A 14,645-nucleotide genomic window follows, 5' to 3' on the forward strand; every position below is an offset into this window, starting at 1 on the left:
AGCACAGAATTGCAGGAGCACAAGTTACTTCATATAAAGTACAAAGTGCACATCAGAATGGAACCAACCAGTGAGTATTAAGTGGTCAAAATGCTTAGTGTGACCAATTAAAGGGTAGTCCTAATAGCTAGGATGACATGTGGCCAGTAAACACATGCACAAACTTCAGTTATTCAGCATTGCTCTAGTCAAAAACTGCCTAAACATAAAAGCAGAGTAAATGGCTCATATAGTAGAAAGCGCTGAGTGCAAACCAAAGTGACAGTGCAATCGAAACAGGCGGTGGATGAAAAACAACCTAACTGCCTTGTACACACGTCTGGAGGAGGAAAAAAAACTTACTGAGGTGAAGGTAACTGATGAGTCCCCGCAAACCCAATGTACAAAACAGAAAAAAAAAAAAATGTCCAAATGGCAAGGTTTTTTTTAATGGATCTAGGGCATTTTGAGGGTGTTGAACTGTAAAATCCCATAACTTTGGCTGAATTGGTTCTAGTTTTTGAAATAATTCATCCATGAAAATAATGCATTCCCCCAATGCGGCTTGTGTGTGATAACAAATGCAATGGATTTTGGTCTTTTGGCTCTTTAACAGCATCTTAGGTAATGAAATAGCCCATGTAATTATTTTGTATTTTAACTTTTAGGCTTACAATGTTATAAAAGCGACTTTTAGAAACCAGAATTCCACTGTAATTAACTATTAAATACCTCAGAAACTAGAGCCAAACTATCAAAACCAAAGTCATCTTATTAATCAGCACCGTAAACTTAAAACTGTTCAGAGGTCGCTGGCACCAAACCTACTGTATACCAGTGTAATACATAGTGACCGAAACTGAGGACACTGAGGGGCCAACTCAGGTCTTGGTTGCCTGGTCCCGCAGGACTGCTGTAGATTTGTCTATATGCTAAACTGGCCGACATCATCGTGGTGGCATTCGGGCTGCGGGTCATGGACTAGAAGGAAACAAGCAGAGATTCTTTCCAGCTGTCTCAGTAATGAGCAACTTGTATATATTTCTATAATTGCCTTGTAAGGCTATGTGCACACGTGAGGAATTGCCACGGAAATTTCCGCGGCAATTACGCAACTCCCTGCCGTGGGAAAATCGTGGGAAATTCGCATGCGGAATTCCCACAAAAGACTAGCATTTCGCAAGCATTTTTAGCTTGCAGAATGCTAGAGTTCTCCAAGCGATCTGTAGCATCGCTTGGAGAACTGATTGACAGGTTGGTCACACTCCTCAAACATAGTGTTTGACTAGTGTGACCAACTTTTTACTATTGATACTGCCTATGAAGCATCAATAGTAAAAGATGGGATGTAAAAAAATTTAAAAAAAAATAAAAAAATATTGTTATTCTCACCTTCCGACGGCCCCCGATCTGCGGCGCTACCGGAATCTTCCGGTCCCAGTAATACTTTGGGCGAAGGACGTGCGATGACGTCACGCTCACGAGAGTGCGACGTCATCGCTGTCATTCGCACAAAGCATTACTGGGACCGGAAGATGCCGGGAGCGTGGTGAGAGGCGGGAAGGCTCCGGTGGCCGTCGGAAGGTGAGAAATAATAATATTTTTTATTTTTATTCTATTTTTTACAGGATTATGGTACCCAGGGCCTGGAGGACAGTCTCCCCCCTCCTCCAGACCCTGGGTACCATCCACACATGAAGCGCTCACTTCACGCATGGTGGGCATAGCCACAAGCGAAAAATGAGCGTTTCAATGCAATCCTATGGGTGCGGAATCCCCTCGATTCCACAAAAAGAATGAACATGCTGCGGATTTTTCCGCTATGCGAATCCACAGCGGAAAAATCCGCAGCATTAGCACAGCATTGCGGAATCCCATAGGATTGCATGGGATGCTTTTTTTACGAAAACGCAAAAAAAAGCTACGTGTGAACACAGCCTAATGTTTTCATTTCTTGTTCTGTCCAGATGTCATCGTATCCCAGAATTCCAAGTGGAAGAAGTTCACCAACCGCCATATTTGGACACCCAAGTGATGGATGTCTCAATATGGAAACTGCTGCTGGTACCAACCTATTGCGCGGTACCGCCAGCGGAACACCGTTGCACCAAACACACTCTATACGCACCACACTCACGCAGCCTCTTGAGCGGTACCACCAGAACACCGTCGCACTGAGCAGGCGCAGTGAATCATTCGGCTGATCCCGGCGGCAGATGTGCGACGTGTCTACAGGCAGAGGAAGCCGGTCACATTAAAGGGGTTTTCCCACGAACAAAAGTTCATTTTAAAAATTGTCTGTCTGACCGTGTACGGAGCATACCACACCTCCTGGGCAGGGGAGGAAGCAAAATACAATACTGACATTACAGCAGGGGATCACAGAGGATTCATTTTGTGAGTTAAAACATTTCACTGACTTTTTAAACAATATTTTACCTCACAAAATGTACCTAACCCATCTCAGCACCCATTACTGTACCCAACAACTACTGATGAATCCATCTCCTGCCTGTATCACACAGCCCCCAAAAACCACAGCTCAGTGCTCACTACATAGCCCCTGACCTTCCATAGGAGCAATCCATCTCAGACAGCTCTGGACAGGGACCACCACAAGGTTATCACTCACTGGAGCAGCACACAGCCTCCAGAGCTACGTGCTCTAACCTAGTCTCAACTCTTTGTACCTCTTCGATCATCGGGGCAATCCGTTCTCTAGTACTTAGGACAAGTCACGATCTGACATCTGATGTAAAAGGCATTAGTTCCCACCTAAGGCCTCTTTCACACTTCCGTTTTTTACAATCAGTCACAATCCGCCAGGTTTAAAAAAAAAACGGATCCTCAATTTTTTTTTGAGGATCCGTTTTTTTCCCATTGACTTGCATTAATGGCGGATTGTGACGGATTGCTGTCCGTTGCATCCGTTTTTTGTGAGGATCCGGCAAAAGTTGCTGTCAGTCACCATCCTCAAAAATTTCAAAACGGAGCTTGTAACGTTTTTTTCTCTGGCGGATCCTGCAAACACTGATTTAACCCGAATTTCTTTCTGGGTGCCGGACAAAAAAAAAAATTTCTCTCACTCTCTCGCTCTCTCTCTCCGGCCAGCGATTCCTTTAAATTTCTTCATTTTCAGGATCCGTCTGAAAACGGATCCTGTGCCATCCGTTCACATCAGTTGAGAACGGATCCGCTTGTCCGCCTTTTTGGCGGATTATAACTGATGCAAAAAACTGAAGTGTGAAAGAGGCCTAAGCTGGGACTAAAAGACGATACGTAGTTCCTAACAAACTGGAGCAAGATGGCCAGGGGAGAAATTACAGGTGGGGGGGGGGGGTGAGGAAAAAAATCCGGACTGAAGAAAAATAAATTATCGTGTTAAAGTAAAATGTGTACAAATGTTAAAATAAAGACTGGCACTGTGTCATTAGCAGTGTGTTAAAGGGGTTGTCCAGGCTTGGGGCTCAAGTCTGCAGTCACTAAGTGTCTGCAGACTTGTGAATCCTCACAGCACACAGTGTGACAAGATTCTCCAGTGCCAAAAGCAGGCAGGCCTATGACAACAAACATGGGATTTGCATCATACGTGTGTGGCCTCACTCAATGTAAGTGAATTGAATGAGGTTGGACACGTCTAGTCGGTATGTGGCCGGAAGTATGTAAATCGCATACTTACATTTACATGACCGTCCACGCCCAGCACCAGTACAGGAGAATCCTCACAACATGCACAGTCACAGCGTGAATGGAGAGTTGTCCCCCCCAGGTCTGGACAAGCCCTTTACACGGTTTCAAAGTACAGATTAAAGGAGTGTCCAGAGGAAGATACTTCATGGGGGAGAAGCCTGATACACCTTTCCGATTTGTTTTTTTCCCCCCCCCATCATCCTCACGGGGGGGGGGGGGTGGGGATGGGGGGACATTTTGATATAAACTACGGGGCATCTTGACAAATGATCAGGTCACTTCTTTTAACCGCTATGGCTTTCCAAGCCTGAAATGGTTAACACGAGCTCCCACATGAACACCCACAGCAAGTCGTTTTGACATTGTAGTGCTATGTTCATTCTTTTTCTATTGGAGGAATCCGCCTAAAAAAGACGTTGCGTGCACATTCCCTCATTGCTCTGCATTCTGGGAAGTGTAGTCTTTCTAACACGCACTGCATAGTACTCTGATATAGCAAAAAAACTACATTTCTCATGGCTGTAGGGGGTCTATCTATCGAAAACGTTACCCAATGTGTTGAACACAAGGTGTGAAAGAAATGCATGGACAGTAATGCACATAGAAGCCTGTGAGAAGGGCCATACGCCTCCATACACCCTGCACAGTAAGGCGTCATATGTAGAGACATATCCTCCACAAGAAGAAATGCTGCTGATGGAAGCAGAAAACTGTATAAACAGTATGTGACGGACCTAGCCCTAAAATATGCTAACATATTGAACCATCATACAAAAATAGTTAGGGTGCATTCAGACAAGACGATTTCACCCCATTAAAGGGAACGTGTCATGTCCGATAACTTTATGAAGCTGCAGATACGGGCTTCATTAATTTTTTTTTTTTTTTTATAGTCATCATTTCCAATCACCAATCTTATTTCTCTACTATGCTTCATACATCCAAACACACAGAATGAAAAAATAACAGCACCAACCTGTAAAGTATCTGGGTGCCAAGATTCCTAAATAGTTACCTTTATAAACCTCCTCATATCTAGCTATAAATCTCATATCCATCTACACTACCATTCAAAAGTTTGGGGTCACCCAGACAATTTTGTGTTTTCCATGAAAACTCATACTTTTATTAATCAAATGAGTTGCCAAATGAATTTAAAATCTACTCCAGACATTGACAAGGTTCGAAAAAAAGATTTTTATTTGAAATAATTTTCTCCTTCAAACTCTGCTTTCATCAAAGAATGCTCCCTTTGCAGCAATTACAGCATTGCAGACCTTTGGCATTCTAGCAGTTAATTTGCTGAGGTAATCTGGAGAAATTTCACCCCATGCTTCCAGAGGCCCCTCCCACAAGTTGGTTTGGCTTGATGGGCACTTTTTTCGTACCATACGGTCAAGCTGCTCCCACAACAGCTCAATGAGGTTGAGATCTGGTGACTGCGCTGGACACTCCATTACAGATAGAATACCAGCTGCCTGCTTCTTCCATAAATAGTTCTTCCATAGTTTGGAGGTATGCTTTGGGTTATTGTCCTGTTGTAGGATGAAATTGGCTCCAATCAAGCGCTGTCCACAGGGTATGGCATGGCATTGCAAAATGGAGTGATAGCCTTCCTTATTCAAAATCCCTTTTACCTTGTACAAATCTCCCAATTTACCAGTACTAAAGCAACCCCAGACCATCACATTACCTCCACCATGCTTAACAGATGGCATCAGGCACTCTTCCAGCATCTTTTCAGTTGTTCTGCGTCTCACAAATGTTCTTCTGTGTGATCCAAACACCTCAAACTTGGATTTGTCAGTCCATAGCACTTTTTTCCAATCTTCCTCTGTCCAATGTCTATGTTCTTTTGCCCATATTAATCTTTTCCTTTTATTAGCCAGTCTAAGATATGGCTTTTTCTTTGCCACTCTGCCCTGAAGGCCAGCATCCCGGAGTTGCCTCTTCACTGTAGATGCTGACACTAGTGTTTTGCGTGTACTATTTAATGAAGCTGCCAGTTGGGGACCTGTGAGGCATCAATTTCTCAAACTACAGACTCTAATGTACTTGTCTTGTTGCTCGGTTGTGCAGCGGGGCCTCCCACTTCTCTTTCTACTCTGGTTAGAGCCTGTTTGTGCTCTCCTCTGAAGGGAGTCGTATACACCATTGTAGGAAATCATCAGTTTCTTGGCAATATCTCGCATGGAATAGCCTTCATTTCTAAGAACAAGAATAGACTGTCGGGTTTCACATGAAAGTTCTTTTTTTCTGGCCAAGAGAGTTTAATGGACCAACAAATGTAATGCTCCAGATTCTCAACTAGCTCAAAGGAATCATAGAATCGTAGAGTTGGAAGGGACCTCCTGGGCCATCTGGTCCAACCCCCTGCTCAACGCAGGGTTCGCTAAATCATCCCAGACAGATATCTGTCCAGCCTCTGTATGACGACTTCTATTGATGGAGAACTCACCACCTCTCGTGGCAACCTGTTCCACTCATTGATCACCCTCACTGTCAAAAAGTTTTTTCTAATATCTAATCTGTGTCTCCTCCCATTCAGTTTCATCCCATTGCTTCTACTCTTTCTTTGTGCAAATGAGAATAAAGAAGATCCTTCTACAATGTGACAGCCCTTGAGATATTTGTAGACAGCTATTAAGTCTCTCAGTCTTCTCTTCTGCAAGCTAAACATTCGCAAATCCCTGCAGCCTTTCCTCATAAGACAGGGTTTGCAGACCGGTCACCATTATGGTCGCTCTTTTCTGAACTTGCTCCAGTTTGTTGATGTCTTTTTTAAAATGTGGTGCCCAAAACTGGACAGTAGTATTCCAGATGAGGTCTGACCAAAGAGGAGTAGAGGGCAATAATGACTTCACGTGATCTAGACTGTATGCTTCTGTTAATACATCCTAGAATTGCATTTGCCTTTTTTGCTGCTGCATGACACTGTTGACTCATATTCAGTCTGTGATCTATTAGTATACCCAAGTCTTTTTCACATGTGCTGTTGCTTAGCCCTATTCCTCCCATTCTGTATATGCTTTTTTCATTTTTATTGCCCAGATGCAGTACTTTGCATTTTTCCCTGTTAAAAACCATTCTGTTAGTTGCTGCCCACTGCTCCAGTTTATTTATATCTTTTTGAATCCTCTCTCTCTCTTCTCTAGTATTAGCTATCCCTCCAAGCTTTGTGTCATCAGCAAATTTAATCAGTTTACCCTCAATTCCTTCATCTAAATCGTTGCTAAAGATGTTGAACAATACAGGGCCCAGGACACAGCCCTGTGGTACCCCACTTGAGACATTCTTCCAACTGAATGTGCATCCATTTACGACCACTCTTTGGGTCCGATCACTAAGCCAGTTATGAATCCACCTAACATTTGCCTTGTCCATTCCACACTTAGCCATTTTTTCAATAAGGATTGTGTGAGATACTTTGTCAAATGCTTTGCTGAAGTCAAGATATACTATATCTACAGCATTTCTCTGATCCACCCAATCAGTGATTCTGTCATAGAAGGAAACTAAGTTAGTCTGACATGACTTAGTTACAAGGTCAGATTTATATTTTCTCTAATCAGCCAAACTATTTTCAGCTGTGCTAACATACTTCTACAAGGGTTTTCAAGGGTATTCTAACCATCCATTAGCCTTCTTACACAGTCAGCACACACAAACTACCATAAGAACACTGGAGTGATGGTTGTTGGAAATGGGCCTCTATACACCTATGAAGATATTGCATTACAAACCAGATGTTTTCAGCTAGAATAGTCATTTACCATATTAACAATGTATAGAGTGTATTTCTGAATCATTTAATGCTAGCTTCATTGGAGAAAAAAAAACTGTGCTTTTCTTTAAAAAATAAGAATATTTCTAAGTGACCCTAAACTTTTGAACGGTAGTGTACGTATGTTGTGTCTGGGAGATATCGGGAGATGAGACCTCATCTACCGAGATCTTAGTGCCAAGATCTCCATCTGCGCATCCGCCGCCCCTGGCGGCTATTTTCCCGGAGTCCACCATAGGAAACCATGGAACTGCGGGGGGCTCTGGCCTTTCACAAATGTCAGCAGAGCTCCCGCAAAATTTTGCATTTCCGTGCGGTCGCCGCACACGTCAAATCGCCGCATGCGGACGCATCCGCATACAACGCATCTCCCTGTGTACCCAATGTTAAAGATAGGTACGCAAGGAAACGCTGGACGCATGCGGTAGTAGGCGGAGCGTAGGCAGAGCTTCAGGGAGAAAGAAAGGAGGAAGTAGGCAGCCATCCTCAGCCCTCCTGAACGCAAGTCTGAAACCAGCCTTAGGCTATGTGCACACGTAGTTGGAAGTGCTGCAGATTTTTCCGCGCGGATTTTGAAAAATCCGCAGGTAAATTCGCAGGTCAAAATACCTGTGGTTTACCTGTGGATTAGCCCCTCTACAATGGTGAAGGTGTGAAACCGCAGCGGAATCCGCACAAAGAATTGACATGCTGCGGATTGTAACCCGCGGAAAAATCCGCAGCATGTGCACTGCGTTTTAGGTTTTACCATTGAAAACAATGGTACTGTACAACGCAGCAGAAACTGCTGCAGACCCGCAGGGCCAGAAACGCTGCGGATCCGCAGCAGAATCCGCACCGTGTGCACATAGCCTAAAGGCCCCGTTACATTTAGCGATGCACCAGCGATCCCGACCACGATATGACCCGGTCAGGTTCGCTGGTGCATCGCTAAATGGTCGCTAGTGAGCTGCCACACAGGCAGATCTCACCAGTGATGCAGCAGCGGTCGGCGGTCGATACTTACCGTCAGACGCAGCGATGATGTCTTCTTCCGCCTGCGTTCATAGCTCGCTCGTCGGCGCCAGCAGGAAGCAGACGACAAGAAATGGACCAGGCCGATCTCGCGCGATCAGTGATAACCAGCGGGGGAGCCGGTCGGAGGTGAGCATCACATGGAGCGATATAAAATCGGTGACGCTTTAGCAATATTGCTAGCGATATCGCCATGTGTAAAGGGCCCTTAGGCTGAGATCACACGTTGCATTTTTTTCGCGTTTCCGCGGCGGTTTTAACTGCGCGATTTTTCCACGAAAAATAAGCATTCCATGCATTCCTATGGGATTCCGCATTGCTGTGCTAATGCTGTGGTTTTTACCGCGGCGGAATCGCTTCGCGGTAAAAACCGCAGCATGCTCATTAATTTTGCGGAATCGAGGCGATCACGCACCCATAGGAATGCATTGTTCCGCTTACTTCCTGCATGTGGCTGTGCACACCATGCGGAAAGTAAGCAGAACATTTGCGGATGGTACCCACGGTCCGGAGGAGAGGAGACTGTCCTCCGGGCTTTGGGCACCATATCCCTGTAAAAAAATAGAATTTAAAATAAAAAATATTGTTATTCTTACCTTCTGACGTCCCACGCAGCCTTCCCGCCTCTCTCCACGCTCTCGTTCCCAGTAATCCTTTGCGAAAATGCTCGCAATGGCATCCGTTCTCGCAGGATCGCGAATTACCGCGAGACGTCGCGATCCCGCGAGAACGTACGTCATCGCGGGCGTTTTCGCAAAGGATTACTGGGAACGGCTGCGCGGGACGTCGGAAGGTAAGAATAACACCATTTTTTATTTTTTTTTACATTTTATCTTTTACTACTGATGCTGCATAGGCGGCCTCAGTAGTGAAAAGTTGGTCACACTTGTCAAACACTATGTTTGACGAGTGTGACCAACCTGTCAATCAGTTCTCCAAGCGATGATACAGATCGCATGGAAAACGCTAGCATTTTGCAAGCTAATTACGCAGGAATTTAAAATGTGATTTTCCCGCGGAATGGAATTCCGGAATTGTCGCGGTAATTTCCGCGAGAGTTCCGGTACGTGTGAACTTAGCCTTAAGGGTAAGTTCACACTGGGCGTCTTTGCTGCAGCAAAACCTGATTTCTTGGCAAGAAAGAAGCTGCGGCAAAAACGCAGGTTTAGGTGTGTTTTTGGTGCAGTTTTTGTCTCTTTGTCCATGCTAATGTCCTTAACTTTTTTTCAGAAAGAAACGCTGCAAATAATGATACCTGCTTTTTTTGTTGCGGTTTTTCAATACCCATTCAAGCCAATGGGTGAAAAACACTGAAAGAAGTGACATGTTCTATGTCCAAAAAAAGCAGCAAGCACAAAATCCTGGTGACACCAAAAACCAATGCGTGTGAATAAGGCTGTGTGCAGACGCTGCGGATTTTGCTGCGGTTCCGCAGCGGATTTGGCCGCTGCGGACCCGCAGCAGTTTTTGCTGCGGTGTACAGTACCATGATTCCCTATGGGAATCAAAAACTGCAGTGCAGACTGTGCGGAATTTTCCGCGCGGATTATCTGCAGTTTTCAATCCGCAGAAAGAATTGACATGTCAATTCTTTCTGCGGATTCTGCTGCGGTTTGCCATCTCCTCCATTGAGGAGATGAAAAACCGCAGGGCAAAACCGCAGAGCAATCCGCAGGTAAAACCGCAGGTCTTTTGACCTGCGGTTTCACCTGCGGATTTTACAAAATCCGTGCGGATGAATCCGCACCACAATCCGCAGCGTGTGCACACAGCCTAAGATTTCTGAAATCGCATAGGCTTTGCTGGTACTGTAAAAAGCAGCTGAAAATTAGCATTAAAAAAAATGCAGCAAAAACGCCGAGTGTGAACATGCCCTTAGGCTAGTTTCACACTTGCTTTTTTTTGCAGCGCGTTTTTCCCGCAAAAAAACGCATTGAAAAAACGCATACAAAAGCATACAACTGCTGCGTTTTTTTCAAGCATTTTTATGAGCATGCATGAAAAAAACGCAGCGTTTTTATGCGTTTGTATGCGTTTTTAGTGCGTTTTTACCGCGTTTGCATTTTTTTCCAACATTAGGTGGCCTCTCACACTAACCCAAACCATGACTTTACTAACCCTAACCCTGACCCTAACCCTAACCCTAACCCTGACCCTAACCCTAACCCTTAACCAAACCATACTTAACCCTAACCCAAACCCTAACTAACCCTAACCCTGACCCTAACCCTAACCCTTAACCAAACTTAACCCTAACTAACCTTAACCCTAACCCTGACCCTAACCCTTAACCAAACCATACTTAACCCTAACTAACCTTAACCCTAACCCTGACCCTAACCCTTAACCAAACCATACTTAACCCTAACCCTGACCCTAACCCTAACCCTGACCCTAACCCTTAACCAAACCATACTTAACCCTAACTAACCTTAACCCTAACCCTAACCCTGACCCTAACCCTAACCCTTAACCAAACCATACTTAACCCTAACTAACCTTAAACCTAACCCTAACCCTGACCCTAACCCTTAACTAAACCATACTTAACCCTAACCCTGACCCTAACCCTAACCCTTAACCAAACCATACTTAACCCTAACCCTGACCCTAACCCTTAACCAAACCATACTTAACCCTAACCCTGACCCTAACCCCAACCCTAACCCTAACCCTGACCCTGACCCTTAACCAAACCATACTTAACCCTAACCCTGTCCCTAACCCTAACCCTGACCCTAACCCTTAACCAAACCATACTTAACCCTAACCCTGACCCTAACCCCAACCCTAACCGTGACCCTGACCCTTAACCAAACCATACTTAACCCTAACCCTGACCCTAACCCTGACCCTAACCCTTAACCAAACCATACTTAACCCTAACCCTGACCCTAACCCCAACCCTAACCCTGACCCTTAACCAAACCATACTTAACCCTAACCCTGACCCTAACCCCAACCCTAACCCTAAACCCCCTTAACTAACCCTAACTCTAACCCAAACCCCTAAATTCCATGGTTAACAAAAAAAAACGCATGTGCAAAAAAACGCATACATGAGCATGCCAGTGCGCATGTATGCGCATCCATAGGCTATAATGGCCATTTTTAGCGCAAAACGTGCGCATATGTGCGCATGCGCTTTTTTGCAGGGCCAAAAAATGCAACATGCTGCGTCTGGAAAATACAAACGCACACCCCAAAAAAACGCAGCGCATGAAAATCGCATACATGCGCTTACCAGCGCGCAGGTATGCGCACCCATGTTAAATATAGGGGAAAAAACGCATGCGCAAGTATGCGTTTTTTTCCAGCGCTAAAAAACGCAAATGTGAAACCAGCCTAACTGATGTAAAAGGAGCCTTGACCAAGTAATGAGTGCCTTTACTGAACATACAATTCAGTAGGCCAACATTTCCGATTTTAAAATCATTTTTCACGCTGGTGTTATAAAGTATTCTAATTTACTGAGATAATGACTTTTGGGTTTTCATCGGCTGTAAGCCATAATAATCAACACTAAAAGAAATAAACACTTGAAATACATCACTGTGTAATGACTGTATATAATATAGGAGTTTCACGTTTTGTATTGAACTGATATAAAATTACAATATCATCAAAAAGTTAATTTATGAGCTGCATCTGTAATAGATGCTGTACAGAAAGAAACCTACACGTACAAATTCTATATATAGTTATGAGATGTAGATTAGCAGATGGAGAAACAGATCAATTTATGAATATGGAAAGCTCAGCCAATAGACATGAGAATAAGGCCACGGTCACACTATCAGCATTTGATCAGTATTTTACCTCAGTATCTGTAAGCCAAAACCAGGAGCAATCAGAGGAAAGTATAATAGAAACACGTCAGCACTCCTGGGTTTGGCTTGCAGGTACTGAGGTAACATGCCGAGGGGTCAGCAGATGGATGGACTAGATACAACATATGATAGGTATATGGACAGGCGATACACCATACACAGACCCTCTAGTGACAGCGCCCCTCTGCTGAGGGGTATCCACCACATCTCTTATTGATTAACCCGTGCATCCCCATGTGGCAGCCCGTTTCCAGGCTGTAACCCTCGGTGTTCACTGCTGGCAGCGGCTGACTGTCCCCAGTACAGGACACGGAAGTGTCAGCCTGTGTGCAACGTGTCAGTAGCGGCCGGCACCGTGACGGGACAGCGGCCGGCACCGTGACGGGACAGCGGCCGGCACCGTGACGGGACAGCGGCCGGCACCGTGACGGGACAGCGGCCGGCACCGTGACGGGACTGCGGCCGGCACCGTGACGGGACAGCGGCCGGCACCGTGACGGGACAGCGGCCGGCACCGTGACGGGACAGCGGCCGGCACCGTGACGGGACAGCGGCCGGCACCGTGACGGGACTGCGGCCGGCACCGTGACGGGACTGCGGCCGGCACCGTGACGGGACTGCGGCCGGCACCGTGACGGGACTGCGGCCGGCACCGTGAGGGGACAGCGGCCGGCACCGTGAGGGGACTGCGGCCGGCACCGTGAGGGGACAGCGGCCGGCACCGTGAGGGGACAGCGGCCGGCACCGTGAGGGGACTGCGGCCGGCACCGTGAGGGGACAGCGGCCGGCACCGTGAGGGGACTGCGGCCGGCACCGTGAGGGGACAGCGGCCGGCACCGTGAGGGGACAGCGGCCGGCACCGTGAGGGGACAGCGGCCGGCACCGTGAGGGGACAGCGGCCGGCACCGTGAGGGGACAGCGGCCGGCACCGTGAGGGGACAGCGGCCGGCACCGTGAGGGGACAGCGGCCGGCACCGTGACGGGACAGCGGCCGGCACCGTGAGGGGACAGCGGCCGGCACCGTGAGGGGACTGGCAGTGAGGGCCGAGCAGCGGGCAGTGTACACCTCTCACAGAGTCGTCGCCTCCAGCAGCGCACACTTACCCCCCTTCTCGCCTATGGCCGGCTCCAGTTTGGCCGCTGTTATCACCAGTATGATCCCCAGAATAAACCATTCTTTCCTCAGCCTCTCCAGTAGGCCCATGGTGCTGTGGAACAGAGGGTGGGCTCCGCCGGGCTGTGTGACACGTCTCCCCGGTCCCCTGCTCCTACATACGTGCTGCGCGTCCGGTCTCTAAGGTAAACTCCACACAGGGAGGTTTGGCACAAGCAATCAATTCATTCCAGCGGGGCAAGGCAGTGCTAGCCGTGCTGAGGAAGTGTCCCAGCGCGCCGCCATCATTACCACGCACCTCAGAATAGGCGCGCACTCCACAGGCTGCAGACGTAAGCGGCCGTGTGAGGTGACGGCGCTGCGGAGGGGCTGTGTGCGGCTGCGGGGGCTCAGCGCGGCCTGGTGTGGTGACAGCGGCACAGAGCTGCCCGCACGGGAGTAGCCGCTGTCAGGGGGAGGCTGGATATCAGCCAGTAGGTCCAGATCCACAGTATAGCACTAGAGCACGGCCCAGGTCTGTGAGGCGGCGGCCATATGGCGGAGATGACCTTAGGCCTGTTTCTCACATCAGTTTTTGTCCATCAGTCAAAATCCGCCGGTTTGCAAAAAAAAGGATCCGCCATTTTTTTTTGGTGGTTCCGTTTTTTTTCCCCATTGAGTTGCATTACCGGCGGATCTTGACGGATGGCCATCCGTTGGATCCGTTTTTTTGCAGATCCGCCAAAATTTTGACGTCTGCCGACATGCCCGAACGGATTATGTAACGTTTTTTCAGGCGGCAGGACTCTCTCTCTCTCTCCTTCCCCAGGCAGCGGTTCCTTTAAAATCCTTCCTTCTCTTCTCTCTCTCCTTCCCCAGGCAGCGGTTCCTTTAAAATTCTTCCTTTGACAGATCCATTAAAATAACGGTCCGGTGACAAACGTGGTCAGTTCAGGAACAGATCCGCTATCCGCCATTTTAGCAGAATTTGACTGAACACTAAAACTCATGTGTGAAACAGGCCTTACCCCTCGCTGCGCTCCTCAGAGCAATACTTGACCCCGACCTGCTGGCTTCTATAATGCACATAGTCTGTCATCACTACAGTCCGCGCCAACAGGACACAACTAACGTCTTATATTACATTTCAGATTTACCGCATAATGAAAACTGGAAAAACAAAACAGCAGCTGAATTCTGTTTTTTTTCCAGGAAGGTGGAGGCCTTTAGGAACCACAGCCACAAAGTGGAGCCC

The 14,645-nt window shown here is 47.0% G+C and overlaps 1 protein-coding gene across 3 annotated transcripts in view; it reads right to left on the reverse strand.

Moving 5' to 3' along the window:
- The window catches only part of SLC10A7 (solute carrier family 10 member 7), a 264,784-nt gene extending 251,095 nt beyond the window's left edge, over window positions 1-13,689 (reverse strand). The window contains exon 1 of one of the 3 annotated variants that reach the window (XR_012232376.1): window positions 13,402-13,689. Coding sequence is in view for 2 of the 3 variants with exons in the window: in XM_073576231.1 (XP_073432332.1) it covers window positions 13,402-13,501 (100 nt within the window). In the remaining variant the exon portion in view is untranslated. The remainder of the gene's footprint in view (window positions 1-13,401) is intronic. The other 2 variants (XM_073576231.1, XM_073576223.1) reach the window with 2 other exon arrangements.
- Between the last annotated feature and the right edge of the window lie 956 nt (window positions 13,690-14,645).

Source organism: Dendrobates tinctorius, unplaced genomic scaffold (assembly GCF_039654945.1).
Source record: "Dendrobates tinctorius isolate UK_male_01 unplaced genomic scaffold, ASM3965494v1 ptg000008l, whole genome shotgun sequence".
NCBI lineage: Eukaryota > Metazoa > Chordata > Amphibia > Anura > Dendrobatidae > Dendrobates > Dendrobates tinctorius.